Here is a 27,669-nt window from a genome sequence, read left to right as displayed (position 1 = left end):
CAGAAGAATGAGGTTTCAATATTTTATTCAAGTTTTACTTTAAGTGATGTTAATTACAGCATTTGAAGGGGATGATCTAATTCCACACAAAATGGAAGACTCTAAAATGTACTGCTAAAAAATAAACTGAGTAGTGAGAATATAACAAGTCCAATTTTTATTCCGAGTGTTGTCACAACGTGATTACAGTCACAGAGACTCTTCCCAGCTTACAGCTGGGACTCTTAGAAGCTATTTCATACTCTGGTGCAAGGGTAGAAAACCACAACATGAGAGAGAATTAAGTCCTGAATTATTGGCTTCATCACATCCACCTTCTCCACCCCAAAATGGCACAAAAGAAACAGCTATCACGCCCTGCAGACTACTTTTGGTGTAAAAGAGGTGATGGAGTGGGTGGAAACAGGTCATGAAAATCTGTCTAAAAAAAAAAAAATCTCTTTCAATGAGTTTGTACACACCATCAATGAGCCTCTCCTTCATTCGGGTAGAAACCAAAGTTCAATTCTCAAGAAGTCATCATTTCATTCATTGACTCAATATCAATTAACAAAGTGCCTACAAATTATCAGCTTCCACTTGCAGCCATTTCTAGATAAAAAAGAAACCTGAACTCTCTAGAGGGGCCACCAAGGTCCCCCCAAGTCTACAGCTGAAAGGACTTTTCACGGAATTGGGTTTCTTCTGTACCTCTGAAAGGGTAACACTTTAAAGCTCAATCATCTTTAACCTGGAGGTCTAACATGATATTTAGCAATACTTGCATCCCAGACATACAACATTAAAAGGTACACTAAATTCTGAAGGTAGCTATGCTCAAAATAGTTCAAAATTAAATGATTGTACAGTATCCATTTACGCCTGAAACTCCAGTCCTAGACCAAGCTTGTGGCCACCAGCATTGACATTCTTGCCATCCAGCAGAGCCGATAGCGTCAGTTTGATACCTGCAGGTGGAAGAATCGGGGAGAGGAAAGAGGAGGAATGGAGGAGAGAAAATATAAGAAATCTCAACACATAGAAGACAGGTTAACACATGGAGGCATGCCAAAGCACACGGGCAAGACCACAGCAATTTCAGAACCTGCTTTGGCTGTGTGTGATCAGCAAGGCCAAACCACATGGCCCATCAATCCCTGTTACTGAACACCATCTGACTAATTGATAGCCTAGAATGAGCTTATAAAACACCAATTATTATTCCACAGCCCACCCAAACCCACTTTAGGGAGTCCACTTTCTTTTGTCTTCTCATCGCCCCCTGCTACAATAACCTCTCTACCACTGGCACCATGCAGTAAACTTCTTCAGCAAAAATACCTTGAAATGAAACCCAACCATGAATCAGACTCCAAGGCCTCACACTCAGTGTATACACAAATACACACACACACACACGCACACAACTAATTGGTATTTTCCCTATAATAGCTTGATTTTGCCATCAGATAATCTTAGATTTCTAGAGTTCAAAGATCCAACATGATGATGAAACTAACCCCAAGGTGGTACCATCTCCTATAGTTCTAATACACAAGGGACTGGTCTAGCCAATCGTGCAAAGGAAACCTGCACAAGTTATACAATAAGGATGATCTATGTGCTAATTTTAAGAACCTGCTGGAAATAAGTATCGAGCATGATGAATACACTGGAAAAACAGATGGAAAAAAATAACCAAAAGTATAATGTACGTTAGCCTTGACCTTTTTTCTCCTATTTACTACTTCTAGTTTCCAAATGTCTTATAATGACTCTATAACCTTTTATAAACATTTCATTATAAAAACCTTATATACACTCATTTAAAATGTACAATACAGGCATTATATAAGCAGTAACATAAAGCAGCAAACCAGCACCCTAATTTTCTTTAAAGCAAATAATTAATCTCACTCATTTTCACAAGCAACACATACCTGGCTTTAGGGTCTGAGTGTATCCTAAACCTATCAGGCTGGAGTTGTTCACTTTAGCCTAGTCAAGGAAAAGATAAGACACAGTGAAACCGTTAAGTACTTTATGTTTCCTTCTCCAAAATGAGTAAAAGCTTTGTAGCAACCAACTCTGGACTTCAGGATCAAATTCTCTATCTTTATGACAACTTTGTTTATGGGATTCATTCAAGTCAACATGAAATATATAAAATCTGAGCGCTAAGTCTCAGAAAAGAAACTCAAAGAGTCAACACAACGATCAATTAAAAGGAAGTTATTATTTAAATTTGATTCCTGAAGGTATGAATGCCCCATTTCATTTATACTGAGTAGGTCTGAATTTATAACAGGTGAAGACACTTTCATTTGTGGCCAGAGAAATAGAAATCTTTCTTATATGGAAGACTTCTTCAAGATCTATTTAATTAGGATAAGGGAAAACAGCAAATGCCAGATGGGGTTTTGAGGGGGTTTTTTGTTTGTTTGTTTTTTAAGGCATAGCATTGTTAGAATTTTCCCTTCATGAAAAAAGCAAGCAAAAATCATATGGACATGAAGAAGGTTTGGCACTGCCATGCTTGAATTTAAAATGTATGCTGGAGCAAAAGAATGACTTTGCCAGTCACTTAAATTTCAGCACTTAGTGAATGCTGATTAATAATTAAGTTCAATAAAGCAGTTGAGTCAATAATAATTTTGCCCTCACTCTTCTGCCTGAGTTGTAGGGCCTCTCCCTGGCCCCTTTCTGGTGAAATAAAGAGAGGTCAGGAGCACAGCAATCTCAAGTCATGAGAACACCAAGTCCTGGAAAAAGCTGAGGCCGCCAAGGTACATGTTTTCAACCTGACAACCCCCATGAGAAAGAACAAAGCAGGGGGAAGGAAGATCTCCCAGCAGTCAGTGAGTGGCCCATCTGGCTGTTCGTTTTTGCTTATATCATCTAATTACTAAGGCCCCTTTTCCTAAGGCACTTAACACTCAGGGAGCCAGATTCAGTTTCCATTTCAGATTTCAAATGGGCTGTTTGTAAATTACACAAGCACCATCCCGTAACATGAGATTTCCTCATTCCACTCCAAAAAGGATGCAGCTAGTAATGCCCTGTGACAAAAGAGATGAGCTGAACAGGATTTAATGCAAAAACCATGCAGCAATTGCTAAATGCCAGGGTCTGGTTTCTTAATATCCAATACAGGAGCAGGGCAAGAGAATGAAAAATGAGAAGGAAAATGAAGATTTAAAACCTTAAGGTTCAAGGTAACCCCTTTACAGTCTGCAGGTGGAATAAGGGCTGATTAGACGAAGAGACTCCCCAGCAAACCATCAAGTCCAGACCTCAGTGTTTACCAACTGCCTGCCCCATCTGCCTTTGACCTCTCTGAATTTTCAGTTCCTCATTTGTGAAAACAGGGTTGGGATGATTTTTTTTTTTTAAGGCACCTACCTCAAATAGGTTGTGTAAGAATTAAACACAGTAACCCACCTATAATGGGCTGCACACAGTGCCTGGCATGCACAGTGAGTGCTATTACTGTTATCACTTTCCCCATTTCAAACTCTTTCCACAGGGAGAAAAATCTCTAGCCCAAGCACAGAATCCCAGCCCTCCAGAGTGATTCCAACCCAACCTTCAGGTGGAGCCTGGGCAATGCATGATTCCACAGGTACTCACTGAGAAGCAGGCATCAGGGTCAATCTGATACTTGGCGGCTATTCCAAAGCGAGTGTTGCTATTTCCTGCTGTCCAGGCCAGATTGACAGCGGTCTCTAACTTCTTGTTCACCTTCTGATAAATGGAGCCACCAAACTCTGTCCCATCGTTTCTGCAAACAAGCATAGCACAGATGCCCAAAGACTGGCTAGAACCAGGCACAGCTGTCCAAGTCTAACAGAGGGCAGGGATGCTATAAATGGACCAAAGCTGACACAAAGCAGGTACCAAATTAGGGAAAAGCCTGACAGGAATAGAACAGACACCAGCACTGGGAAGGTTCAAAGGAAGGGAAAGGCTATTTGAACCTTCACTAGGAACACCAAAAGGCAGGAACCTCAGGATGCATGGAACTTCGGAGGTTTGCTTTCAAAATATTCTTTAAAATAAAACCAGGAAGACATTGGGATTCTGGGAAATTTTTCTTTTTTGCTGCTGCTGATGTTATTACTTTTATAAGTGTGACTATAAATAACAATGGTAAGGAAGCAGAAGCAAATGAGAAGAGAACACAGCCAGAAATGGTAAGAAAGACTGGGCCTCTAGTATTCTTCAGAAGGCAAGTTACAGCCCTTAGCACCACCAGCTGCAGCCACTGCTGTGAAGACACAGCCAAAAGTGACCCGGTCCCTCAGAGGACCAACAATTACAAAAGAGCTTAACCTGAAACTCAGACTCCTCTACTTATGCAAAACTCTTAGCGCAAACCGCACTATCTCTACAGTCCTGATGGATGAAAGGGAGCTACTTGGTGCTTACAAAATGTTTCTAGCTTTCAAAAACGGAATGAAACCCAACTGGGACAAACTCCTTCCTCTCTTCCAAACACCCCATATTGACTCCAGCCTCTGAAAATATCCCCCTCCCCTCCTTATATTTTTAACATGAAACAATCTCAGAGTTGTGCCTCATCGTCTTGGGTGTTTCAAGTAGAAGCGTCATCCAGAAACTGGTAAAGAGGGCAGCCCCAGTGGCTCAGCAGTTTAGCGCTGCCTTCGGCCTGGGGTGTGATCCTGGAGACCCGGGATCAAGTCCCGTGTCCGGCTCCCTACATGGAGGCTGCTTGTGTCTCTGCCTCTCTCTCTCTCTTTCTCTCTGTGTGTCTCTCATGAATAAATAAATAAAATCTTGAAAAAGGAAGGAAGGAAGAAAGAAAAGAAAAGAAAGAAAGAAAAGAAAAGAAAAGAAAAGAAAAGAAAAGAAAAGAAAAGAAACTAGTAAAGGCAAAACCCATGTGCTTTGGAATTCAGCAAAGAGCTTAGAAGTCACTCACTAATCCAAGGACAAATAGTTACTGATTCATTGCAAATTCTACTCCTCACCAATACACTCTCCCTGAAGTAGATGCTCATAAATACATTCTAAATGCTGAAATGTTCCCCTGGAATTCAACCACATAGACGTTGGTGCTTCCAGAAAGTACAGGTTGAGCCCAGGCAACCCCAATTCACACGGAATCCTAACTTCTTTAGAAAAGCTGAGTATGCTACAAAACAGCAGCTTGTCACAAATAACAGATTTATAAGTGACTTTAGTATAACTAAAATGGGAAAATTTGGGGGCTTCACATGTTTGTCTAAAAAACTTGTTTTTTCAATAAACTCTAAAACCAGCAACACGGCCATCTTCCTGTACTGAGCTCTCAAAACCCTAAACGGAGGGAATTCATTGTTCCAATTCATCTATATAAAGCACAAAGAAAAAAAAAAAAGCACAAAGAGCATCTATTACACATTGGGGCCTCCACAAGCACCAGAGCAACCCAGATTAGCTGTGTCAGCTGTTTCCACGCCAGCTAAAAATAAACCATGGCCACTTATTAAAAATCAGGTATGTGAGGCTCAGGTATGTGGGGAAAACAGCTAACAGTCATTGTTATTCCTAGAACTGATGCCAATTTCCAATTCCAAACCAAAGAAGGTCTTTGCATTTCAGTCAAAATTCTAACTTCGGGACGCCTGGGTAGCTCAGTGTTTTGAGCATCTGCCTTCGGCTCAGGGTGTGATCCTGCAGTGCCAGGATCCAGTCCTGCATCAGGCTCCCTGCAGGAAGCCTGCATCTCCCTCTGCAGGTGTCTCTGCCTCTCTTCGTGTGTCTCTCATGAATAAATAAATAAAATGTTAAAAAAACAAAACAAAATAAAACAAAAATTCTAACTTAACAAATCTTTCTATTGTTTGTGTACTGTTTTTCCTGTGACATTTTTGTATGTTACTTTTTTTCCTTTTTTGATATACATTTTTTTAAGATTTTATTCATTTATTTGACAGAGAAAGAGTGAGCACACAAGCAGAGGGAGCAGCAGGCAAGGGGAGAGAGAGAAGCAGGCTCCCCTCTGAGCAGGGAGCCCTAGAGAGGCTCAATCCCAGGACCCTAAGATCATGACATGAGCTGAAGGCAGATGCTTAACCTGTTGAGCCACCCAGGTACTCCTTTGGTGTATATTTCTACGGATTTTAACACATGTACAAGATCTGTGTGACCACTACAATCAGGATACAGAACAATTCTATTTGCCCCCCTCCCCAAATCTCATACCACCCCTTTGTGGTCACACACTCCCACCCCCAACCTAGGAAACCCTAGACTACCCTTCACTATGGTTTTCATGGGACTCTCTTGTTTTAAAAAACTCAAAAATTACTCCATTAATATATCTATTATGTTAATTCTGTTATATTAATTACAGTGGTCCTCCCTTATCTGAAGGGGATATGTTGCAAGATCACAAATGGATGTCTGAAACCACAGATAGTACTGAAGCCTAAACTTACTGTTTCCTACTATACATACATACCTATGATAAATTTAATTTATAAATCAGACATAGTAAGAGATTAGCAACAATAACAATTTTTGAATAAAATAGAACAATTATAACAATATACTGTACTCAAAATTCTATAAATGTGGTCTCTCTGTCTCACAAAATATCTTATTGCGCTGTATATTCCCGTCTTTGGTTTTGGGGGGTTTTTTTGTTGTTGGTTTTTGTTTTGTTTTGTTTTTAGAGAGGGAGGTATAGGGAGGAGCAAAGGGAGAAGCAGAGAGAATCTCAAGCAGCTTCCATGCCCAGCATGGAGCCCGACACAGGGCTCCATCTCATGACCCTAAGATTATGACCTGAGCCAAAATCAAGAGCTGGATGCTTAACCAACTGAGCCACCCAGGCGCCTCAGAGTATATACAACCTTCTTAGGATGTTGTGAATGACAAAACACCTACATGATGGGATAAATTTTAGGTGAATGACAAAGACATGTGACATAGCGTCAGGCTACTACTGATCTCTTGACAATACATCAGAAGGAGGATCGTCTACCTCTAGACTGTGGTTGAAAATGGATAACTGACATTGTGGAAAGTGAAGTGGCAAATATGGGGGAACTACTGTATAAAAATTCCTCATGACACCTGGGTGGCTCAGTGGTTGAGCAGCTGCCTTTGGCTTAAGTCATGATCCTGGGGTCCTGGGACCAAGTCCCGCATCAGGCTCCCCATGGGCAGCCTACTTCTCTCTCTGCCTGTGTCTCTGCCTCTCTCTCTGTGTTTCTCATGAATAAATAAATAAATAATCTTTAAAACATTAAAACTTTTAAAATAAATAAAAATTCCTCATGGTGTCTTGGTGGCTCAGTTGGTGAGTGTCTGCCTTCAGCTTGGGTTGTGATCTTGGGGTCCTGGAATCAAACCTCATGTCGGGCTCCCTGTTCAGCGGGGAGTCTGCTTCTCTCTCTCCCTCTGCTGATCCCCCAGCTCCTGCTCTCTGCTGCTCTCTTTCAAATAAATAAATAAAAACTTAAAAAAAAAACTCCTCAAAAAAGTTTATAAATGGAAATGTTAATAGATATTAGTATCCCTTCCTTGTCTTTAAGAAGTCACTTCTTTAGTGACCTCTAGTGGAAAGAAAGAAAACTGGTAAAGTTGTCCCCTACTCATGTCACAGGTATCTCCTGCCTACGGTGAGTTTAGACTTAAAGGTGCATTTCCAGGGTGCCCAGGTGGCTCAATCAGTTAAGCGCCTGCCTTCACCTCAGGGTCATGATCCCAGGGTCCTGGGATCAAGCCTCACATCTGGCTCTCTGTTCAGCAGGGAGCCTGCTTCTCCCTCTCCCTCTGACCCTCCACCTGCTTGTGCTCTCTCTGTCAAATGAATAAAATCTTTAAAAAACAAAAAGTGCATTTCCATTCACCTAAATCAGCAGCACTCCACTTGAACTCCCAAATTTGATTACAAGGGGCTCTCTAACCTAATCTGCCCCTTCACCATACTGTCCAGTCATTAATAAAATGTGCATGCTATGCCATGTAGAGAAGATACCGTATGCAACCAAGATCATCATCCCCTAACCTGTCTCTCAGATCTACATTTCATTAAGCACAGCCACCTGATCTTAGGCATCATAAAGAGAAAGAGAGCAGCACCTTTCCCCACCACTTTGTTACTAAAACTGAAAGGTGCTCTAATGTCCACTAAAGGACACTAGCAGGGAAGGGACACTCCTCTGGACAGACATCATGCCACTGCTGTAACTGATCAGTCATTCTATGTGTACCAGTTACAACACTGACCATCTCTAGAACAGAAAGAATCTAAGCCACTTCTGGAGATGAGCAGGTGGGAAACAGAAAAATACCAGAAGGCCATTTGGCTCATCTGATTTGAATATACTCACTTAAAAAAAAAAAAAATGAATACACTCACTTTAAAGTGATTTAAAATTGAGCTTGGGGGCACCTGGGTGGCTTAGTGGTTAAGCATCTCCCTTCGGCTCAGGTGGTGATCCTGGGGTCCTGGGATCAAGTCCTACATCGGGTTCCCTGCAGGAAGCCTGCTTCTCCCTCTCCGTATGTCTCTACCTTTCTCTGTGGCTCTCATCAATAAATAAATAAAATCTTAAAAAAAAAAAACTGAGCTTGAAAAGCAATTTCTCTTCTACACAAACTCACACACCACACTCATGTACACTTACACGTTAGTATGGAGCTGGAATTCGTCGGTCTTGTAGCCAACCGCAAAGTTGCTCTGGGTCACTCGGGACTTTGCAGTCTCAAAATTCATCTGGTAGCCAGCCAGCCAGCCCTCATAGCCCAGCACCAAAGCACCCCGGATGGAAGGACCAGCAATGTCAAAATCCACGTCACAGCCCAGGTTGATGTGCTCCCGCTTATACCCTGTCTTGATTTTAGCATTTTTTTTCCTGAAGGAAAAGAAATTGGATTAAGAACACAAGCTAACTTACTAACTTACCTTGCAACAACCATACCAAGAAATTAAAAAAAATAAATTTTTAATCCCAGTTTATATACAGAGATGCTGGGCCAAGTCAGGGCCCAGATCTTCCTTATGCAGCTGCTGCGCCCTAACGGCAGAGCACAAACTATCCAACCAGAATCCAGTCTGCAGAAATGCCATAATAATGAAGTGAGAACACAGCCTGGAAAAGCTTGGGGGAAAAAAGCACTAAGTAATTGTCTTTTACTAACCTCTCCCTATGCTTAATGTAATGGTTTACACAGGCATTTATTAGGGAGAGTGCCACCATGTAATTATGAAACAGATGTTTCTTTGCTATCCTCCAAGTCTATGAAAAAGATATGGGGTATCTGTCATGAAGACAGCAATCTCAACGGCAACTTTTAAGGAGATGGTTACTTTCTTACTTTGTAGCTCACTTAGTAAGTAAATAAACCAGCAAACCCTAGCCAGATTCCAAGTATAAATATAACTGATAGCTTTTAATTCATTATTCATGAGATCCCAGTGAGTATGTATTTCAGAGACCTGGGTATTGAGATGAACTGGAGGCCTTGCAGTCATGGGGGCCAGGTCCCTGCAAGTCAGGAAAAGTCCACAGGTCTTGTCTGCTAATCCTAGTTTTGCATATATGACCAGGTGAGTACCTATCGTGCCTAGTATTCAGGAAACATGGGTGAGTCATGTCACCTGCAAACATATTACCTTGCCTTTACCAAAGGTCAACATGGGAGGCAAGAGGGCATCATTAAGAACAACACCAGCAATGGATTGAAATGTAACAAGTATGTTCAAATCTTTGAATTCATTCATACACTTAAAACACACACATAAGTCATCTTCAGAGACTAGAAAAGCAATATGTTACTTTGAAACAATAAATTAAAAAGGAGGCAAACATTTAATCCATCTTTCCTACACTAACTCTATCTTAAAGTAACCAATAGTTAATCAGAAGTTTCTTTTTATTGTAATATTCTAGCTAATACCTGAAGAATGAATGATTAAAGTAGAATTATCACCAGTTTGTGACCTCTAATGAATTGTGAATAACACTAACACACAAAGAACAAATTGGGCCTTCTACGTCCAAATCATAGAAGCATACAGCACCATTTATATTCTACAACCCCCCCCCCCACCAGTGGAACCTAAATGCAATGAAGCCTCTAGACTTACCAATTCACAGTAAACGAGGGAGACAGAGGAACAAGTTAAATGGCACCACAGAGACGCAAACAGCAAAATGCAGTCTATATGTAATCTTACAGGACAAATGACCTAGTTTCAACTTCAATAAATTGCAAGTGGGGAAAAGAAAGAGGAGGAAAATCTAAAAATTAATGAGATTTAAGGGCCATATGAACCAATTTTTGCAATTTTGCATGGGTAACTTTTGATTCTGTAAAAAAATAAAATCATGTAAATCTGATCAGGCTAGAGACTTAAAAGTATGAAGGAATTTATTTGTTACAATGTAATCATATTGTGGTTATGCTTATTTAAAAAGGAGTCATGGGAGGGGATCCCTGGGTGGCTCAACAGTTTAGTGCCTGCCTTTGGCCCAGGACGCAATCCTGGAGTCCCGGGATTGAATCCCTCATCGGGCTCGCGGCATGGAGCCTGCTTCTCCCTCTGCCTGTGTCTCTGCCTCTCTCTCCCTCTCTGTCTATCATGAATGAATAAATAAAATATTTTTTAAAATAAAAATATAAATAAATAAATAAAATAAAAAATAAAAAGGAGTCATGGGGATCCCTGGGTGGCTCAGCGGTTTGGCGCTTGCCTTCGGTCCAGGGCGTTATCCTGGAGTCCGAGGATAGAGTCCCACATCGGGCTCCCTGCATAGAGCCTGCTTCTCCCTCTGCCTGTGTCTCTGACTCTCTCTCTCTCCTTCTGTCTCTCATGAGTAAATAAATAAAATCTTTACTAAATAAATAAACAAATAAATAAACAAACAAAATCTTTAAAAAAAGCAGAAGATGAGCATGGTACATCTTCTGAAGTAAAACTCAAAAGATATGATAGAGGATTATCAAAAACACAGGATGTGGAGCTGGAGCCATGTCCAATGGCCATATCTAAAACAAATGAGTATAAAATATACTATGGTAATTGATTATAACCCACTGAGTAAAATAAATGTCGATGGATCCGAGGGATCCCTGGGTGGCTCAGCGGTTGACCGTCTGCCTTCGGCCCAGGGCCTGATCCTGGAGACCCGGGATCGAGTCCCACATCAGGCTCCCTACGTAGAGCCTGCTTCTCCCTCTGCCTGTGTCTCTGCGCCTCTGTGTGTGTGTGTGTGTGTGTGTGTGTGTTTCTCATGAATAAATAAAATCTTTAAAAAAAAAGTCAATGGATCCATGCTGAAATAAATAATTGATTAAATAAATAAATGGAGAAAAAGAAAGAACTCTTTCTTACAGCAGAATCCCAATTAATAAATGCAGAAGGAATGATAGGAAGAGAAAATCACCACTTGCCAAACATAATTGTTGCAGGCAAGAATCACTAATAGATACTAACTTTCTTAGTCAAAGGATAAGAAACAGAATATTTACAGAGTCTCAAAGAATCTCCCAAGATACTTATTTACAAAGAGAAAAATAGCTACATAGAGAAACCTCACAGGCAGCACTTTAATCAAGTGATCAAAGTTAATGTCACTGGTAATGAGGCATACTGACATATATGCCCTGGTATCACACACCAAGACAGACACAAGACAAAAATCACTTCTGTGGCTGTCAAAAATGCATAATCTGAGTTTCACCATGAGGAAACATCAAACAAATCCAAATTGAAGGATTCTACAAAATAATTGGTCAATCCTCTTTAACACTGTCAAGGTCACGAAAGAGAAAGAAAAACTAATGCCCAGATTAAAGGAGACAAAAGAGATTTAACAACTAAAGGCGATCTAGTATCCTGAACTGGATCATGGACCAGAAATAAGACATTAGTAGGACAACAGATCAGTTAACTATATGAAAGCTACATAAATTTCCTGGTTCTGATGATCATGTTATAGTCGTCATGTAAGATGTTAACATTAGGAGAAGCTAAGTTGAGGATATATGGGAAATCTATACACTATTTGTGCAGCATTTCTGTGTATGTTAAGTATAAAACTATTTCAAAATAAAAAGTTAATTTAAAAAAAAAAAAGCATTCCTCTTATGTGTATTACTATAGGACCTAGAGACTTCTCTGCAAACCTCCCAAAGGTAATAGGAAATACCTTACAAATTCCAAAGTGTGCCATCTCAGGGCAGCAGGCAAAGTCCTAGGCAGCAAATTCAAGCATGTGAGCACATCCTCCTGCCCCTCATGCTATCACAGGGTTTCTCTGGGTAACCTCTCTCATCACGGCAAAGTGCCGGGAGGAAGTAGGCAAGCAAGAAACCAATGCTGCTGCAGGAGAAACTACAGCAGAGATGAGAAAAAGAGTAAATCCAGCTCCTGCCCAATGGTCTTCACGTGATCCATAACAAAGTTAACAAAAAACTATAACCTCCAGACACAGAAGCCCTGTGTGTCCAGTTCCTTGCAGTTACCCTGCATGCAGTGCAGGGTCTGAACTCAGTAGACCCTCCCTGACATTTTTCAGAAGGGAAGAAAAGAAATAACATATAACAGCAAAAGATGAAATTCATAATGCCACTTAATGTACATTTAAAGACTGTGGAGGATTAATTTTATATGTGTATTTTACTATAATGTTTAAAAACCAAAAAGTGAAATTCAGTATATGCCCTTGAGCCTGTCAACGATATGCAAAACAATCTCCCCCAGATTTAGGAGACCCACTGTTCTAAGCAAGGAGGAAAAAAAGAAAGTTTTCCTCTCCTAGCCACATTGAAAAGCACTCAGGAGCTGAGGCGACCAACACACACCATCTTGCCTCCTGATGAGCCCAATAACTGTCAAGCTTAAATGCTTTGTGGCTGAGGGTCACAGAGGAAAAGAGCAGCCTCCAGAGCCACCCTCGGTTAGAAGCCTCCCTGCTCCCAAGCAGAAAGCTGAGGAGAGGGCCCTCCCAGCCTGAAAACTGGGGCTGGGCACAGTGTTCACTTAACCCCTGCTTCCAAACATCGCCTGCTGCCCTACTGCCTTGGCCATTTGCATTAGCAGCAGCCTCATTCATATTACACAGAGCATTACTAGACCACAAGTCCTGAAGCCTGGCCACAGCTAAGGCCAGGAGAACCACAGTGGGCAGCACAGAACCTTACTACACAACATGGCTAAACGTCCTTGCTAAGAAAACACACGAGACTCTTACCCGGTGTTTGGTGAGAAGGATGAATCAAAGGTCAGCTTCAGTCCACGTGCAAGCTGAACCGAAAAGAAATTTGCCAGGCTTAGTCAAAAGGCAGGGCAACAGATGTCAATGAATAAAAATGTGTCTTTCCACAGGTGACCATTACCTGATCTTCCACAGTGATCTCTGTGCCTAGAGTGTTGTCAGTGTTCCATTTCTCTGTAAACGTCAGACCATATTCAGTCCATCTGTACTTGGTTTCCAGACTGCCCGTCACTTTGGTGGTCTCAGTGTTGGCTGAACCCGAACTTGTAAATTCCTTTAAAAGGAGAAAGAGTCATAACCTGTACGCCAGCACGGCCATGGTACATCATGCCACCCTAAACAGAATGCATTTTCCTTTATGTAAGAATGTGGTGGGGGGAGGGGGCACCTGGGTGGCTCAGTGGTTGGGTGTCTGCCTTCAGCTCAGGGCGTGATCCCTCAGTCCTGGGATCGAGTCCCACATCGGGCTCCTCAAGGGGAGGCTGCTTCTCCCTCTGCCTATGTCTCTGCCTCTGTGTCTCTCATAAATAAGTAAAATCTTAAATATATATATATATGGAAAAATATATATATACATGGGAACAAAAGCTATTCCTATAATTCAATTCAATATTTAAATACAGATGGGCTAAAGAAATCTGTTGATTAAAGGACTCTTGTGGGGAATTCTTTGTCAGGAGACAGCTTCCTTCCTCCCTGGTAATGCTTTGGTCTAGACAGGAAAGCAATCCCCCTTCTATCCTACTTCCAGCACTGAGCTAAAGATGACACTGCAGTAGATCAACCCCAAAACTTCCTCCTTCTAACAATTACCACATGCACAATCTAAATTTTTTTTTTTAATTTACAATAGTCATACAGAGAGAGAGAGAGGCAGAGACACAGGCGAGGGAGAAGCAGGCTCCATGCACCGGGAGCCCGACGTGGGATTCGATCCCGGGTCTCCAGGATCGCACCCTAGGCCAAAGGCAGGCGCCAAACCGCTGTGCCACCCAGGGATCCCCCACATGCACAATCTAAAAGGGACTGCTAAAGAGGCCTGGGTACTCAGTCAGTTGAGCATCCAGCTCTTGGTTTTAGCTCAGGCTAGGATCTCAGGTTCGTGAGATCAAGCCCCTGGTCTTCAGATGGAACCCTGGGTCTTCAGGATCCATGCTCAGCAGGCTGCCTGCTTGAGATTTTCTGAGATTCTCTTCCTCTCCTTCTGCAGTTCCCTCGCTTGTACACACATGTGTGCACACACTTTCTCTAAAATAAATAAATCTTAAAAAAAAAATAAAAGGAACTACTAAGACTTTTAAAATAATTTTGTGGCATTAAAAACAGGTCAATTTTTTTTATTACAGATTTTTATTTATTTACTTGAGATTGAAAGAGAGCGTACACAAGGGGCAGTGGGGGAGGGCAGAAGGAGTATGGAGCAAACTACAGGGCTTGATCCCAGGACCCTGAGATCATGACCAACTGAGTCACCCAGGTGCCCCGAAACAGGTCCGTTTTAAAGTAATAAACAAGGAAAAACACAATGAGTATTAACAGCTGCTAAATTGGGGACCTACAGGCAGGGTTCCCCTGAACCACCCATCCCATAGAAGATGAAATGAATGTGACAGCCACAACCGCCACAATCAAAAAGGGCCTTTCATTTGGCTCTGCCGCCCAGGACATGGCAGTTATTTACTGATCTACAATAAAAAGGCATACTCCATGTCGGTTAGACAACTTACCAGTCCATTCTCAGATTTTGTTTTCAAGTCAAGTTTTATTAAGCCAAATCCTAAAAGAAAGAAGATAATGACTATTAACAGGTTAAATAACTCGAGTAGCATCTCTGCCTCCCTTCTGTTGTTTCAAAATGCCATGAGTGTGTAGGGAGCCTGTCTCTGCTGCTGCCTGCCTACGTGTGGAACTCAGGGTGTCACCAATGAGTGGCACACCGAAAAGGCACGGCACCCCCAAGCCTCACCTGCACTCCCAGCAGAATGTGAGGAAAAGATGCATGACAGTGCAAGCACGTGCCTAAGGATGGGCTACATTTAGAAATCACACTCTGCTGCAGTGGCATACAAAGAGCTGCTCCAACCCGTGGGAGAGGAAACCAGAATGTCCACTTGCCTGTAGCAATTCATGAGCCTGCCCCTACTGGGTGCACAAACCAAAATTACTTTACTAGCCAAAGACAGCTTGTCTTTTTTTCCTGACATGAGAGTTCTAAGAGCTACCTGACCTACGCCTTTCAAAATGCAGTGGGTAAAATCCCTACGTGCCAACCCAGTCTGCGAGTTCACACACTCACCATAACCCTTAGTGAAGACGTCCCTGGCAGATTTGCCAAGATCAGCATACGTGGGAGGCACAGCCATCTTCTGCTACAATAAAAGAATCACCAGGAGAAATACATTAGTAATTAGGGAAATGAGTTTTCCACCAATAAAAATTATTAGCTATAATTAACCACCAATAAAAATCAGCGCAGAGGTCCAGACTCCTTATTCTCCCGGATGTGCACAGGAGCACGGGAGTCTTGTGCTCTAGTGCTTCTCCTGGCATCCATGAGTTTTTGTTGACAGCATATCAGCCTGCCTTTAGACTTCTCCTTGGCATCCCCAGGACTGAACACAAGCCCAGAATATAGCAGGAGTCAGTAAATATTTGCTGAATGAATTAATTGTCAAAGACACATTCCCATGAGCCAGCTACTTCACTGAACTGCAGGGCTCTTGCCAATGAAACATATCTTCTTACAAAATGTCGGCTACTAAGACATTAAATTCACTGAATAGAAATCAGAGCTTGTCAGGCCAACCTATTCTCCATATGGTTCTGATTTCATCCATTCAACAAAATACTTACAGATTACCTACTATGTGCCAGAACGAATGTAACTTTTCACAAGATTTTGCATTTCAGGGGAAGCTACTTTTTTTTTCAAGATTTTATTTATTTATTTGACAGACACAGAGAGAGCACAAGCAGGGGCAGCAGAAGGAAAAGAAGGCGCCCTTCAGGGGAACCCATTTTTTAAGAATCCTATTCCTCACAGAGAATACAGTAAAACTGAATAATTAGGCAACTTTCACATGGAAGGAAATAAAACTACACACACCCCTCAAAAATTAATTCAAACAAACATTTATTGTTTTATTTTGTTTTTAAAGATTTCATTTATTTATTTATTCATGAGAGACATGGAGAGAGAGGTAGAGACACAGGCAGAGGGAGAAGCAGGCTCCATGCAGGGAGCCCGATGTGGGACTCAATCCTGGGTCTCCAGGATCATGCCCTGAGCAAAGGCAGACAGACACTCAACCGCTGAGCCACCAAGGCATCCCGACATTTATTGAGTTGTAATGGGACTTTATTTTTAAAACCAACTCTCAGGGGGCACCTGGGAGGCTTACTCGGTTGAGCATCTGCCTTTGGCTCAGGTCATGATCCCGGGATCCTGGGATCAGGTCCTGCATCAGGCTCACCACAGGGAGCCTGTTTTTCCCTCTCCTATGTCTCTGCCTCTCTCCTGTGTGTCTGTCATGAATAAATAAAAAAATCTTTAAATAAATAAATAAATCAACTATCAAAATACTACTTGAAATTGTTGCATATCACTAAGTCAGTCAACAAGCATTTATTAAATACCTCAGTGATCAAGGAAGGCGAGTAATTCAAATAGTCCTTTGCCCTAAGAACCACAATGTATCCCTGAGAGGCTTTGCTGTGATGTATCACACACATAAAATTAAAATCCAAATCCAGGATGGCGCATACAGTGTGCTCCACCCAGGAGGAGCCATGAGAAAGCAACCACAGCCTGCATCTTCCTCGTTTCCAGAATCATTAGCCTTAATTAGCAGAATTTCAATAAACTCATGGATGGTTCCACTAATTTTTAAAATATAGGGCAGCCCAGGTGGCTCAGTGGTTTAGCACCTGCCTTCGGCCCAGGACCTCATCCTGGAGACCCAGGATCAAGTCCCACGTCAGGCTCCCTGCAAGGAGCCTGCTTCTCCCTCTGCCTGTGTCTCTGCCTCTCTCTCTCAGGCTGTGTCTGATATGAATAAATAAATATTTTTTAAAAAAAATTTTAATATGTAGTATATACCTAAATCGCCAAACTGAATCTGCATATACCCCATCTGAAGCCACATATGTATGTAGTCACACAAATCAACACCTGCACAGCATATCCGTGGTAAACAGGAACCCAATGAAAAGTGGTTCAAGTGACCCCAGGGGGACAGTATCACAACTGGAAGCTGCGTTGCTGACCTAAGCCTTAACTTCCAACACATTGCATGAAGCCCACAGAAGCAGGGAGTATACTGTAAAGTAAGCAAGTATAAACTTCCACATTTTGAAATTACAAAAGTGTGGTCCAAGTCCTATTTTACTTTTTTCAAAGGCTTTGCTAATTCCGCCTCACCCCACTTTTGTGTCGGAGCAGCACGGAGTGGAGCAGCCCCGTGAGCTGTTTACGCTCTCCTATTTTTGTTGCTCTTGTTATTTCTTGCACGTGATCCGGCTAGAACCATGGATAGCTCAGTCCACGTCTGCCTCAGGCTACAAAGAACACTGGGAAAGATCCATTTTAGGCTGTCCTGATTGGCTGTTTCAAGTCTGGGGACTCCCCTCTCCTGACTTGTTCCCCTCCCACCCTAAGCAAACCTCACAGACACATCCACCCCAGGGGCAGACCAAGAAACCGTGCACCAGAATACCCCCAGCCTAAATAAACATACTCCAGCCACAGATGGCCCTGGCTCCTCCCAGGAGAAGCAATGAAACAACCATGTGTCAAGGCTGAGACAACGCAGCCCCCAGGAAATGTGCACATCTCAGCAAAGGGCCCACAGCACTCTCCACCCCAGCCAATGCTAGTAGGGATTAGTAGACTGAGCATCCATCTTCAGTGCTGCCCTTCCCCTGCCACAAATGCAGCCCCCAGGTGAGGGGAAAAGCAGGACCGTGCCAGTGTCTCTGGGTCAGCTAAGCCCTCCCTCATACCTCAGGGTCCAGCGCCTTCCCAAGTACCCTCTGCTGCCTCTAGGACCCACCTCACCAGACATGGGCAGCTTTCCTAGCTGGACTGGTCTGTCCCTCAGTGAAAAGACAGATCACTCATCATTTAATGTGCCCAAATGCCCTCACTCATTACTAATCCCCAAAACCCAACAAGCAAAGCCACCTGCCCAAAAACACTCCACTGCCAGCAAACATGGCCCTAAAGTACACAGCCGTTAAGGAGATTACCATAGAAGGACAAGGGAGTGGGGACCGCAGAGGGAGCCTGGACCGGGCCAAGCTCTCTGTGCAGCTCCAGCTCAGCTACAGGGAAGACGCGCGGGATCTGAGTGAAGCCGAGCCCACTCCTGGACCCAGGGAAGGAGAGAGGATGACTCCCCCTCACTAAAGGCCCCAGTGTGCCGTGCAGAGGTAGCTTCCCCTGTGCTTTTGGTGCAGTCCTCCGCTTTCCCCGCCCAGTCTCCTTCTGCATTTTCTGAGGATTCATGCAAGGCCTGAGACAGCTCAGCTTTCTTACAACTGCCAACAGCACCCAGAAAATGCCCATTTTTACACAGTTCTCAGCACCCACTGCAAAAACAATTTTTAGTGTAGAAATAATGATTTCCATTCATGTTTTCTCAGGTCGAGACCAGAGGGAAGAGAGCTAGGCATCCTGCCTTTTCACTTAACATCCTGCCTGTGCTGACTCCAAGGCTGAACTCTGGCCCTAGCCCCTACCTCCACCCACATTTGGTGAGCTCCAAATCACTCACCATCTGTCTCTGTGACATCCACTCCATGTGCCTTCAGGAGACCAGCCTCTGGAGGCTGACCACAAAATGGGGCACTCTGACACAGAGCTGGCCCTGGACAAATGGGAATCAGAAGGCTGCCTGGGGGAAGGCGGGAACCTAGTTGTCTGCCTGGGGAAGGCTTCAAGAAAGAGCCTAGGGGCATGGTTCCCGAGGATATGTGGGACACAAGGGATGGACAGGCCTGGGCTGGGGAGACCTAACTTTGACAAGGACTAAGTAAGCCACAACAGGCAACAGGAGTCCCTGGTATCCCTCCACTGCCGCCTAGCGCCTAGCCTACCTACCCAACTGTTCCCTGGCTGACCTTGAACAGATTATGCAAGCTCCACTCCAGTTGAGGAATGAAACTCCAGGCCATACTGGAAGCTCAAAGCCTAGAGATAGTATATCGCCCAGCATGGCCTGCCTAACACTTACATAACCTCCGCCTAGAGGGAACATAGCTTCCTTGACTCATCAGTTGCCGAGCAGTGAGGGCTGCTCTGCTCCCAGTGCCCCCACCACTCCCACAATGCACACCTACCCCCAAATTGCGCCCTTGAACTCAAAGCATCCCAGAGCCTGTCACGCCTAAATTCATCCAAAATATGTAAAAAGCTATGTGTCAAAGATGACAAGCCCTAGCACGTAGCAGATACTCAATATAAATGTCTGTTTAATGAGTAAATGTGCAAAGAGCATGAAAGCATTTTTATAGTAGGAGGAAAAAAATAGAAACTTAGTATCCGACAAGAGGGTCTAAGTCAATGACAATGTAAACCAGGCAGTAAGAGCTCCCTCTGCAGCAGGGGGTGGAGAGACCCACAACCAGCACCCTCTTCACCCACCTTGACCTGAGGAGAGCTCAACTCAAGCTGACAAGACTACGTGCCTGCAGAAGTGATCACTGCCTCTTCTGACCTCGGAACAAGAACAAGGCATGGATTTTATTCTAAGGGCCCCAAGGAGCCACTTTAGAGTGAATGACATATCTGTGTTTGAGAGGCTCACTCAACAAACAAATTGGCAAAACTGTAAGTGAAAACATCCACTGTTGGTGTGAAAAATGGCCACTCCCATTCACGCCAAGTGTAAGTACTTTGTACGGTACAGCCCCTCTGGAGACAGTTGCTGGCCTGTGTCTAAGCGGGCATATATCAACCTCGTGGCAATTCTGCTGTTAGGAACCCACCCAAGGCACCCAAAGATGTGTACATGAGGATGCTCACTGCAGCATTACTTATAATACACAAACTGGAAGTACCTTAAATGTCCATCGACAGGAAATGAATGAATAAAAAAATTTTTTAAGATTTTATTTATTTATTAATGAAAGATACCCAGAGAGAGAGAGAGAGAGAGAGGCAGAGGGAGAAGCAGGCTCCCTAGAAGGAGCCCAATGCGGGACTCGATCCCAGGACCCTGGGATCACGACCTGAGCCAAAGGCAGATGCTCAACTGCTGAGCCACCCAGGCATCCCATGAATGAATAAAAATTAAAGTACGTGCAAACTAAGGAGTACTATGTGGTAGAAAGAACAAGATGGATTTATGCATTGTGGCAAAGAAAGCTATCTTTGATATACAGCTATCTTTGAACAACACGGATTTGAACAAGTCTACTTATATATGGATTTTTTCAATAAATACAGTATAGTACTATAAATGTGTTTTCTCTATGATTTTCTTAATTATTTTTTCTCTAGCTTAGTTTACTGTAAGAATATATATATAATATATGCAACATACAAAATATAAGTTAATCGACTGTATCTTATTGGTAAGGCTTCAAGTTAACAGTAGGCTATTCATAGTCAAATTTGGGGAGAGGTCAAAAGTTATACAAGGAGGTGACTGAGTGGCTTAGTCTGTTAAGTGGCTGCCTTCAGCTCAGATCATGATCCCACAGTCCTGAGATTGAGCCCCTGCATCAGGCTCCCTGATACATGGGGAGCCTGCTTCTCCCTCTCCCTCTGCCTACTGCTCCCCCTTGTTTATGCTCTCTCTCTCTCTCTCTCTCTCTCTCTCTCTCTAATAGATAAAATCTTTATACAAGGATTTTCGACTGCTTGGGGGTAAGCATCTCTAACTCCCATGTTGCTCAAGGCCCAGCTGTAGTTAAATGAAAAAAGCAAGTCACAGACAATGTGTTAATTCCATGTTATTAGAGGAAAACCCTTTTACAAACACGTTTGTATATTCACACATTTGTGAAAGATGGAAAGGCATGTTGAAATGCTACAAGCCCATCTGTAAATTGTGGCTGCCTGGGAGCTGCTTCTGGAAAGAAGAGGGGGTTTATGGAGGTAGTAGAGTTAAAAATAGGATTTTCAATGTTTATTCCACTTTATTATTTAAGTTGTTGGGATACAATGATAATTTTTTTTAAGGACAGGAAATTTAAAAATCCAGCCAACGTGTCTGAAATTGAGCTATGTTTGCCTACACGACGCGGTAAGTCATGTTCTATTGGCTGTTGCAATAGAAGAGCCAAAAGGAAAAGCCATGTGGAAAGTATCGATCCTGGTTCCAACAACAGATGCAAACCACACTGAGATGTCACAGTTAACAAGCAAGGCCTATAGGGGACACATTCTACTCCCAGGTGACCACCTGTGGCTCTGGATATCCTGTCCAGGAGGCAGGAGTTGGACAGTTTCCTAATTTTAGTGTGCATGAGAATCACCTGAGCCACTTGTTCATAAGCCTCCTTCCCTCCCTCTCAGCTTTTCCTAGCCTAGCAAACAGGCAGGACAGCACTTTTCTCTGCAGAGGCAGAAGGATCCAGACACAGGAGCCCTGGTACCCTCAGAGAGCTAACCACCACTGAAGTGGTTCACACAGGAAGCAGGGTAGCCTTAAGTCCTCGAGGCTTAGTCGGGATAAGTCTTCTGAGCAACATTACAGCCAATGGGTTGACAGACACTATCTTCAAGGGCAAGGGTACAACAGAGCTAGGACCTAAACACCAGGAGCCACCCTGCTACAGCATTTCCCAGCCTATCCGGGTGCCCAGGCAGCAGGATACAGTGACTACTAGAAGGAGCTATGAGTCTGGCAGAGGTTCTACTGGCACCAGCCTTTACTAGCTGTATAATTTTGGACAAGCCTCTGATGAACTTATATCCTCAGTGTCTCATTTAGCTCACCTATAAAATGGAGCTAACAATAGTGTCTTTCTTGGCCAATAGGAGACACCAGCAAAAGATGGAAGAGTGAGGCTGGGGCACTCGTTCCCCAAGCTCCCTCCCTGCTGGGCATTAGGTGGGCACTGATGACCTTCCAAGGCCATGGCTCCTGCCAAGAGGCCCCATCCAGGTTCCAAAGGACCCAAAGTTGTGGGGAGGGGGAGGAGGTGGTGTGGAGCACATCACTTGTCAGGTGCTCCACACTCTGCTCACATCTTGGCAAATGATCCCTTCATTATTACTGCACAGAAGTGCATACCTGATTCCTGCAAGGACCCCAACTAACATGGCAATCACCTCCATCACCATCACCACCGTCCTGGATTTCCCTTAGAAAGGGAAAATTGTAAGAAAGCCTTTGGTTCTGCTGTTTCTCTTAACAGCATTAGAGGTGGTTTGTCTGAGCAGAACTGGGCCAGCATATAGGAGGAGCATCAGACCAGCCAGGGATTAGAACAAAAGCACCTCCCCCTAACCCTGGGGACCAGGAAAAGCAAGTTCCCCAGGAGGAGCCAGCCCAGCTCTGAAAGCCAACATACTGGGCCCACACCATCAGAAGCTGCCACACACATACCCATCCCACACTTTCTCAGGGAAAAGGCAGCCCCTTGTTAGGTCTATAGGATGCTGGCAAAACCAACATCGTGTGCTCTGGTACCAAGTCTGTGTTTCCGGCACAGCTGTCCTTCCCTCCCACTCCACGACAGTCTCACACCGGGCAGCCTGGCTTCCTAGGCATTGCTTCTATTTTCAAACACCCCGGGAGGTAGGCCACCACCAGCACAGCCTTCCATCAGAATCCTCAAGACAATGTAACTGACCCGGGGACACCCTGCCTGCCTGCCTGCCTGCCCACCCATGAGGTTTAGGTCCCATCCACACTCAGAGCTCCAGCCTGGCCTCAGACTCAAGTTACCTGGAGCCTCACTGCCTGGCTTGATCCAGTAGGGTTAAAATAGATAGTGCTTGGGCAGGTAGATCTGGGAGTCAAGCAGCCCTGAGTTCCAGTACCAGTTCACAACTCTCTGGATACGTGGCTCAGGGCAAGAAAAGTCTCACTTTTCTCAGGTTCTAATACGGGGAGAGTACCTGTCTCAGCATCACTGTGAGAACCGAATTAGATCGGTAACATGAAATACTTAATACAGTGAATAGTGCCTGGGAGGTATGCAACAACCACATTAGAGATTTTTATTAGAGATTAGAGTATTAGAGTATTTATTTATTAGAGATTAGAGTATTTTATTTATTTAGAGATTTATTTTTTATTTTATTTATTTTATTTTATTTATTTTTATTTTATTTACTTATTAGAGATTAGAGTATTTTATTAGAGATTTACATTTTATGTATTTCTTATTATAATTACCGTTGCAATGCAAGTTATCAAAAGGCCACCCTCTACCTGACCACAATGAGGTACTGTTTAGCTGAATATTCTCCCAGTAGGTCCTAGAATGCATCCTATCTCACCCGAGGAAAAACTGACCTTTCAATCCTGACAGATGTCCAGGGTCGCTGTCTTGCAACAAAGAGGGATGACTCCGCGGGACTGTGATCACTGCAATCCACTGACAGCTAGCCTATGCCCAGCCATATACATGTTCACTCCGATCAGTGGGAAAGAAAACACTTCCCCTCTGAACAGCAAATCCTACCATTCAAAATGCATTCACATCTATTAGCTCATCCCAGTAGTCCCTTGGTATGGCAACCTCAGTGCAAAATTGCCAGCCCTGGAACTAGCCAGACAACCCCCTGAATCCCAAATCTGTGCTCAAGCCTCCTGACCCATGAAAAAGAAACAAACCATAGTACCTCTCTCCCAAGGCTTGCAGGATAGTGGATTCAATGTTACAGAACACATATTAAGCGCCCAGGAGGGTGCTGAGCAGGCCCTCAATTAAGGACTATTTTGATGATGATGATGATCACACAGGGGAGAAACTAAGGAAAAAGACATTGACTTGACCTGTACTAGATCCGGGGGCTCGTGTCAGAGCTGTGTTGTGAACTCAGTCTGCTCTCCGAGACTCCTTCTAGCACAGTTCTGGGTAAAGGGCATATAGATACCCACCCACACCCCCCTAAGAGCAAGCAATGAAAAGGAGGATTGTGCCCAGGCCTGGTGGAGGATCCCACTGGTCACATTTCCTCAGTGGCTACCAGAGGTGTCTGTAGGGAGCCCAAGGCCACAGACCCTCTGAGTACCCTGAGGGGCTGCCTGCAGACTTGAGCTGGCTCTCAACCACACACGCCAACAAAGTCATCACCAACAAAGGGGGTAGGCCATGAGAAATTCCATCAAGAACCAAGTGAACTTCAGTCCCTTGGGAACATCTTACGGGCAAAAGTGGAGGGCCAGCGTTCCTCCTTAGCACCAGCCTGAAGGTTACTGTCCACATCTGCCTATTGCCCAGCAGGACCAGGAGCCCACAGTCAACTCATCACTATATGGTCCCCCTAAGCCACTGTATTTGTGTCTACAGATAGCCCTTGCCTATTGCATACAGAATAGAATACAGAAATAAAACTAAGTAATCAAGTGAGAGCAGTACTACCCCCTCCCATGGTCAAGAATTTTACTCTGGACAATCCCCAGGGTCAAGCATTTTACCAATCCACTCATCAGAAAAGGGAAAAGCACCAGGCCCAAAACCTTAGGAGAATCCCACTCACTGGGGTCACCCTACCACCACCACCCTGCAGGCCCAGAAACACCAGTTCTACAAGTTTCCCACAGGATGTGAAAAAGTCACATAACAAAGGTAACAGGTTTAAAGCAGATTTCAAATTAGGAAACAGATCTGCGGGCAGCCCTGGTGGTGCAGCGGTCTAGCGCCGCCTACAGCCTGGGGCGTGATCCTGGAGACCCGGGATCAAGTCCCACATCGGGCTCCCTGCAAGGAGCCTGCTTCTCCCTCTGCCTGTGTCTCTGCCTCTCTCTCTCTCTCTCTCTCTCTGTGTGTGTGTGTCTCTATGAATAAATAAAATAAAATAAATCTTAAAAAAAAAAAAAAAAGGAAACAGATCTGCGCCTCAGTGCTCCGGGGCTGTACATTCAACTGCAAGTCTTTAAATATCTGTGACTCTCTCCTAAGCAAGGGTATTTGCTGGAAGTGAATGAGTGTGTGTCCCTTAGGATGTCCAAGATCAAGAAACTCTGGTCTGGGCCTGCAGCCACTACATATGCCCATTTAATAATTTCACAAATACTTAATGAGCACCTACTCTAAGCCACATGCTGTAATCGTAAAAACTATCCTTCTCTCAGTAAGGGTGAATTGCTTCTTGGATAAAAAGCAAGATTGCATTTACCCCCACAGACCCTTCTCAAGCACCTAATGTGCGTCAAGTGGCACCACCCCAGGCGCTAAAAACAAAGCTGCATAAGGCTTAGGCCTAACCCTGTAGAACTCAGTCCAGAGCTGGGCTGGAGAAACAAGGCAAGCCCTGGGCAGTCTGCCCTGGCCTTGCCAACAGCGAATGGAGAAAAGGAGGGATCCATTCTCTATCTCCTCCAGAGAGGTGAGGCTGGTCAAGGGAATGGGTCAAACAAGGCTGGGCTTCCCTCAGCTCTGCACCCAAAGGCAACTTCCTGCTTCAGCCTGACCTTGTCTGTCTATAAACTTAAAGGATCTTTCATGAATTATCCTGAAAATTACTCAGTGCCCAGTATACAAGTGCTTAGTAATAATGTTTAAAATAACAGCAGCTGGCTGTTTACTGAACCCTTCCCAGAACACCACGTGGAGTGAAATGGTCTGCAGAGGATGGGCTAAATGCTCCCAAAAAGCCTCAAGGCTGTCCAGCTTTCCCCTGAAGGCTTCGTGTTGACCAACTCATTTTATTCTTCCCAAAAACCCAACGAGGGAGAGCTATAACCGCTCCTATTCTACAGATGAGAGCACTCAGGCCTGCTATGGTCCCGGCTGTGTGACCTTGGACAAGTCACTAGGATTGCAAGTCCGGAAATCCAAGGGCTCTGAGCCAGTTTCGTGAAGGCGCCGCCGCGCTCCGTGAATGAATGAGCAAACAAACCGGGAGTCCCTCCAAAGGCCAAGGAGGCCACAGCCCGCTCCCGCCGGGCCTCCCTTCCCAAGGCCTAGCCCACCGCCCGGCCCCAGAGGCCTAAGCCGACCCTCCGGTCCCGCCCGGGGAGGAGTGGCACCGCGGACAAGGCCGGGCGCCGGCGTCTCTGGGCGTGGACCCACGGGCCGGACGGGGCAGGGCGTGCGGGGCTGGGGGCCGGCTGGGGGCTGGGGCCGGCTGGGCCTCGGTCATCGCAGGGGCTCACCCCGCGGCCACCGCAGGGCCCGCGCCGGTCCGTGGGCCGAGCCCGGCGAGCGTGGGTGGCGGGCGGTCCCCGCGCGGCCCGCGAGGGCGGGACCCAGGTCCAGAGGGCGCCGCCGGCAAAGGTCACCTAGACCTGCAGCCGGCGGCCCCCACGCGGCGGCCCGTGCCCTTCCGCCCGCGGCCCCCGCGGCCCCCGCGGCCCCCGCGGCCCCCGCAGGCTCGAGCCCCAGCCGCAGGCGCCCCGGGGCGTCCGGCCGCCCGCTCCCCGCCCGGGCCGCCCGCCGAGGCCTGCTGCGCCCGCCGCTGCCCGCCCAGGCCCTCGCGGGGCGCCCCGCTCCCGCCCCGCTCCGCCCCGCTCCGCCCCGCTCCCTCGCGCGGCTCGGCCCGGCCCGGCCCTCGGCCCTCGGCCCCCGATCCGCGCCGGCTCCTCCCTCCACCGCCTCCCGCTCAGCCCCCGCGGCCCGGCCCGCCACCCCGGGCGCCTGCGGGGCGCGGGTCCCCGGCCGAGGTGCCTACCTCGCGGGCGGCGGCGGGCGGCGGGCTCGGCGGGCGGCGGGCGGCGGCACCTACCGCGGAGGCTGCTGCGCGAGGAACCGAGCGCACGGCCGGGCCGAGGGCGGGGCGGGGCGGCGCGGACGGCGGCGGCGCGGACCCGCCCCGACCCTGCGCGCCCGGGCCCGCGAGCCCCGCCCCTGGGCCCGCCCCGGACACCGCCCCGGACACCGCCCCGGCCGGGCCCGGTCCCCTCGCCCGCGGCGCGCCGCCCCGCCTCCCTCGCCTCCGCGCGCCCTCGGCGCCTGCCCGGACGCGGGTGCCCCGGGCGTGTGCGGCCGCGCGTGAGAGCGGCGTGAGGGGGCGCGCGAGGTGCGCTGCGCGGGGACACGCGTGCCGGGGACGCGCCGGGGACGCCTGCGTGGGGCCGGGGGGCTTGCGGCGCGCGGGGGTGCGAGGGCGCGGGGCGGCGGGGGCGCGGGGCGGCGGGGGCGCGGGCCCCCAGCCCCGGGGACGAGGTGACCCGGACCCTCCCCGGGGACGCCCGCGCGGGGTGTTGAGTCGGGCTCCGTGCCCTGGGAGCCGCCCCACGCCCGGCGGACGCGGAGGGGCGCCCACGGCCGGGCTGCGGGCTGCGGGCTGCGGGCTGCGGGCTGCGGGCCCGGGCCGCCGACCCTTCCC

At 46.0% G+C, this 27,669-nt stretch overlaps 1 protein-coding gene across 3 annotated transcripts; it reads right to left on the bottom strand.

Moving 5' to 3' along the window:
* Window positions 1-8: 8 nt before the first annotated feature.
* On the bottom strand, window positions 9-27,139 carry VDAC1 (voltage dependent anion channel 1). Of its 3 annotated transcripts, none has more exons than XM_055302482.1 (9): window positions 27,067-27,139; window positions 15,514-15,586; window positions 14,945-14,994; window positions 13,339-13,491; window positions 13,194-13,246; window positions 8,622-8,849; window positions 3,610-3,760; window positions 1,920-1,977; window positions 9-947 (listed from the first exon to the last, which is right to left on the bottom strand). In XM_055302482.1, exons 2-9 carry the CDS (start codon window positions 15,578-15,580, stop codon window positions 856-858), a joined length of 852 nt encoding a protein of 283 aa, XP_055158457.1. In that variant the 5' UTR covers window positions 15,581-15,586; window positions 27,067-27,139; the 3' UTR covers window positions 9-855. The 3 variants fall into 3 exon arrangements, with proteins under 3 accessions (XP_055158457.1, XP_055158456.1, XP_055158458.1); XM_055302481.1 differs by having other exon boundaries at window positions 27,013-27,120; XM_055302483.1 differs by lacking the exon at window positions 27,067-27,139 and adding an exon at window positions 19,861-19,878.
* Between the last annotated feature and the right edge of the window lie 530 nt (window positions 27,140-27,669).

This window comes from Nyctereutes procyonoides, unplaced genomic scaffold (assembly GCF_905146905.1).
Source record: "Nyctereutes procyonoides isolate TBG_1078 unplaced genomic scaffold, NYPRO_anot_genome, whole genome shotgun sequence".
NCBI classification, from domain to species: Eukaryota; Metazoa; Chordata; class Mammalia; order Carnivora; family Canidae; genus Nyctereutes; species Nyctereutes procyonoides.
This window is presented reverse-complemented; position numbering and strand designations above follow the sequence as displayed.